This window comes from Halyomorpha halys, unplaced genomic scaffold (genome assembly GCF_000696795.3).
Source record: "Halyomorpha halys isolate HHAL.00 unplaced genomic scaffold, Hhal_1.1 Scaffold508.1, whole genome shotgun sequence".
NCBI lineage: Eukaryota > Metazoa > Arthropoda > Insecta > Hemiptera > Pentatomidae > Halyomorpha > Halyomorpha halys.
This window is the reverse complement of record NW_027106467.1, coordinates 116,880-122,340: the sequence shown is the minus strand read 5'-3', so window position 1 is coordinate 122,340 and position 5,461 is coordinate 116,880. Positions and strand designations below refer to the sequence as shown.

Genomic DNA, 5,461 nt, shown 5'->3' with positions numbered 1-5,461 from the left:
ATATAAAATATAACATATATATATTAGGTGCGAACTAAGCTTTCTTTTCTTCAAAACTTTTTTACTAATGTTTATCAAAGATTTATTATACATAGAAAACGTTAAGGAAGACATCACGTTTCGTCAATGTCACCTAATTTGTATAAGAGTAACAGTCTATAGAAAACATAAACAGTACCCAAATAAAAACAATAAAATCCTTCAAATCAAAAATAATTCAACTAAATTCATCCATCCATCCATTTTTTCATTTTTTCTAAGGGCTAGGACTCTATTCTAAAAAGCCATTTATTTTTCCTCTATTTTTGTGTATGGCCGAGATAGGTAAGAAACCTCTAACTTGGGCCACCAATTTAAAACGAAGAGGTAGATTGTAACCACGACTTATGAGGACCATCCAGTAGTGACTTACGACATTTTGCGTCCTTGAACACGATCACTCCACTCGTAATGGTGGATGAAATAAAAAAATCGATATCTTATAATGGGACACTTGAAGACTGAGAATAACAGTGTGGACAGTTTGACCAGTATTTTTCTGGCTACAGTTTTGTGTGAAGTTAAAAATAACAATAATAATTATATTTAAAAAAAGAAAATAAGACGAAAAAAAATGGACATGATAATCAAGGAGATGGGTATCTAATCGATTTACATATGGATATGGGTAAGGAATTCCAAAATGAGGTAGGACGAACGATAACTGATTTTTCAAAGGAAGCAATAAGTGATTAGATCAATTATATAGGAAGGGTTGTTTCTCCTTAAGTTCTTATTCTAACTGATTCTTAAGGATTATTAGTTCTTAAGGATTGGAATAAGAATGCAACAAGGAGGTATTGTTTCTGGATATTAGGAAAGAACAAACTTTGCTCAGATATGAGACCGTCTGGGAGAGATACCGAAGATGGATCTTATGAAGCGGTTCATTAATCTTTTCAGACTCATCTCGTGTTCACCTTGTTGCGATATATAGTAAGCACTCGTGGTCAAAGCAAACGAAAGAATAATACAGTTTACACATACACAAAATTTAATTTATTCTTTATCTAATTAACAGTTTTGGTGTGTACTAGATTAGAACAATGTAAAATAATTTATTCCAAAAATATACATATATTCAGAAATTGTCCAAAAAGAAAAATATAAATATGTCTGTTTTGGAGTAATAGAAGTAAAGAAAGCAAAGACACGAGAGGAGCTTTCTAGCATTGTGATACAAGCTCACAACCTTATTTTAACGCTTAACTAAGTCCTCTCAACTTGCTACTGTTGTGATTGCTGTCTTATAATAAACAAATAGTTCGCACAGTTAACACTAAAATAGTCTCCTTAATTAAATTTACAATAATAAACATAATATTGTACCTTAAATTAATCTACAAATATGGATTATAAAATTTAAAAAAAAAGATAAATGAGCAGCCTTAACACCATCTATATAAAATAGCATATCAGCAATATTAACCACTTGGCAATTTAAGCTTAGAAATAAATACATAATTTAAAAATGTTAAATATATCATTAGTACTGAACTCAAGACCCTTCATTGATTGTGTAGTACTTTTTATTTATTTATGTATGTGCCTATTATTAATGATAACCTATTAAAAAAACTATACTGTACATAAAGTGCTTGTAATATTTGTGTTTTAATAAATGTTGGAGCATTTAATTTACACGTTTTTTCTTCTTCTTCAACATCAATCTTTTTCGCCCCAATAGTGTGGCGAACTGAAAAAAGAACTGCTGGTCTATCTTTTTATTGCAGTTGAGTACTGACGCGCAGCTACACGAAATGGATAGCTTCCCCTTTACCACTTCGGACCACGAAGGGGTTTGCACTGCAAAACAGAACTCGTCATTTCCAGGATTTGGCCTTTTCGTTCTTACCATGTAGTAACTCTATTTAATTTATACTTCATGTGTATCCTAAATTTAATTATTTTCATATTATGCTATTTCTTTAATTAAAAAAAATTATAGTTTCTTTCCTTCCTTCAGATCAATATTCATTAAATTGATTATGTAGGTTTTATTTTAATCAGCAGATATATTACATACATTAAATTAAAATCACACTAATTTACACGATATACATAAATATATTATAGAAATATAATTACACGAAATATTTTACTACACTATTATACACCAAAAATAAATAAATAAAAAAAACCCATATTCTTAAAATAATCCAATGATGACAGAAGAGAGCCCTAAAGGGATCGCAAAGGCTACCCCTAACACAGGTACAGAAAGCGAGTGGCAAAGGGGAAGATACAGTGGGCAAGAGAGAGCGAGCGAGGCCAAGCAGATCAATATGTGGCCTACAGAGAGCGCAGCCTCCGACCAGGCCCATTCATAAATCCACTTCTATGGAACTGGGCAAAATTTATCATTTGTGAAAGATGGAGATAACATATGCAAGCAAGAGAATTTAAAGATTTAATTAAGATAAATAGTCGATAATTCCACTGATAAGAGCATCGTGGTCATAAAAAAGTAATAATATTCGGGATGACGTTTACTTATTAATGTAAATCAACTGGGAACCATTAAAAATATCAACTATTACATCTTTAACCATCGAAGTTTTAATACAGGTTGTCATTCGTCAATATTAGAAGCAATCTACAATTTGATCAAGCAATCTGTTGTTAACTCTTAAGTTGTCCGGAAAAGAAAATGACTAATGATCCCTAATCCTCAAGTATTCAGCACCTCACCTTCTTTTATATATGATGACCCTTTGAATCTTAACAATTTTATTTTAAATAAAGAGGAACAATTCAAGGAGAGTAAGAAGCCATACGTACAACTAGCAACAGGATTACGTAGGTGGGAATTACGGATTCCATGGCAACCAAGATTAGAAACATGGGATCCTAACCCTCAGAGTACTACGACAAAAATATGAATTATGTAACATAAATCACTAGAGAAAAAAGAACAATGCTGGTGAAGTGTAAACAAAAATCATTATTTTCAAAAGGTTTAGTTTTAGTGAGGACTCTTGAAATCCTCCGTACAAAATACCGTATTTGAAAATTTATCTTTCTTGGATATTATTTTCAATACTCTCCGCAATAACAAAAATACCTAAACAAATTTGATTACCTAATAATAATGTAGAATAAAGAAAATACTTCAAAATAATAATAAAGAAAATACCTCAAAATAATAATAAAGAAAATACCTTAAAATAATAATAAATAAAAGTACTTAACAATTTAAACATACAAAATGTTGATTTACGTATAAATTAGAAATTAGCCTTATATATGTTAATTTAAATACATACAGGTATAACCATAATTCAATCACAATCCTCTCAGAAATTCAAATATACCCCACTTTAACATTGTACTGACGATATTATGAAAGGTTGAGAAGCTAAGAGATGGAAGCAGAAAAGTGACAAACATTGGGAGAGGGAATTAAGCCAAACAGACCACGCCCTCGGAGCTCACGTTACCTTTCATTATTTCGATTGACCATGTCAGTGTTTCTTAACTATGGGGAGTTTCTCCCTAATTACTATTGCAATATATCAGAAGAGAGATGGGGTATCATCAGAAGGAATGTGGAAAATTTGCAGAACCTCTGCTCAGGGTATATGGACAAAGTAAGATGAAGAGAGAATCAAATGAATTTGGAAAGTGAGACCATTGCAGTCGAAAGTGTAGAGGCATCGAGTCTGCTGTGACGTCGGTTCGATTCCGGTTTGGGCTGTTTGAATATTATTGTTTCTGGGTCTAACGCAATAAACCTTGATCACACCACTCTAATAAGAATAGGCGAGTTACCTATAAAATAACCCTACTCCCCCTTCTTATGACTGAAATGGCATAATTTTAAAAGTAACATGAAAAGTCCTTTTGAGAAAATATTCAATAATAATTTATTTTATTTAAGTTTAAATTGTTAACAGTAGTGTTATTACGTAGGTAAACTAGGTAGAACTGAACGAGGCAAAATTGACAAGCACCGAATGAGTATTGTTTATTTACCATAATCTACTTTTACGGTACTTAACAGTGCAGGTGCGCCTCGCAGTGAACCTGTTCCTATCTGTCCACTTGTTGAGAGCGTTCTCTATGCTGGAGATGCTGCCCTGGACCGTGAACCTGTTACCGTTCTTCCGGACTAGGCCGTAGTCTGTTCCTATGGCCAGCATGGCGTTGATGCGGTTCTTCAGGTCGTATTCCATCTTATCGACAACGTAGGAGGTAAGTTGTTCCAAGCTGAAGGCGTCCGCTTGACATGACTTCAGTGCAGCAGCCATAATATTCCTAATGTACAGATCGAACTCTCGAGCCTTCTCCCTCCTCAGCCGCCGGACTTTCATCTCATCTTTTATCGCGGTAAACATCATTTGTTAATGTTAGCTAGTGTGTACGTTTAAATATTACATAATTTAAGATTAAAAATATTTTCTTTCCATTTGTTAAATAATGTAGGTTATCTATTTAAAACACATGGAAAGTAAAAAGGTTTTAAAACTAATTTTAAATATAAAATATAGGTATTTATTTAATTAAGATTGCAGTTCATCGGGTTTTAAATCTCATATACTCTAATCCGATAAGAAAAGGAGAGTGGGTACGTACAGACTATTATTCAATTCTGGTCATATTGAAAGTTGAAATATATACCGTATGTGTCATTCGAAAACAATTTTAACCATTGGCGTCCAGTAAAGAATTTAAGATTTAATTTTATTGGGAAGAAAATGCTACATCTACATTAAAACAAACTCGTAAGAACTTAACTGAAACTTAAGTTACTTCATGACCTATAACCAAATCGTAATAAAGGGATGTGGCATTCTCTATATACATAGCATATATTAATACATAGAAGAAGAGGGGGGTAGAGATTTAAGACAGGAAATAGAGAAGACTTTCTCCAATTTGTTTAGGTAATTAGGCGGGGCATAAGAGAAACTATCGAAATGGATATCTATAACAATTAGGGGGAGAATAGTTATGTTAGCAATTGAATTTTAAGGAGCAGGGAGGAAACCAATGAAAAGAAGGAAGCGGTTTTGCGACTGAACGATGCAGTCTGAGAAATGTCAGGAAAATTGCATTTGCGAGATGTGATTCTTTTTCAAAAACGTAAACCATTTTTACTTTTTTCATAGACATATGTGGTAATCAGGATTTTATCGTGATACTTTCCACTTTCTAACGGAAATAGATGTTGTGAGATCCTCCTGAGTCCATGTAAGTCGCTAAATGGTCTCGGTGTGTCTCTTTGTATATATGTGTCTGCGGGTATTATAATCGCGAATACTTCTCTTAAGGCATTAACGATCAAACAGCTGTGGTATACCGCTGTTAATAGTGTTTGTAATGGTCTGAAGTGTTGAACAACTGTTTATTATAAATCGCTCGAGATCAGTTAAGGTGCATAACCCTATATATCTGACTCAGCATTATCCCCTTCCACCAT

The 5,461-nt window shown here is 33.0% G+C and overlaps 1 protein-coding gene across 2 annotated transcripts in view; it reads right to left on the bottom strand.

The window, feature by feature from the left end:
• Positions 1–5,402, bottom strand: part of LOC106683727 (uncharacterized) — a 29,969-nt gene extending 24,567 nt beyond the window's left edge. Inside the window, exons 1-2 of one of the 2 annotated variants that reach the window (XR_010842719.1) lie at positions 4,041–5,402; positions 1,646–1,845 (exon numbers count right to left, since the gene is read on the bottom strand). Coding sequence is in view for 1 of the 2 variants with exons in the window: in XM_014425384.2 (XP_014280870.1) it covers positions 4,041–4,379 (339 nt within the window). In the remaining variant the exon portion in view is untranslated. Of the gene's footprint in view, positions 1–1,645; positions 1,846–4,040 lie in introns of those variants that run through there. The other variant, XM_014425384.2, reaches the window with a different exon arrangement.
• Between the last annotated feature and the right edge of the window lie 59 nt (positions 5,403–5,461).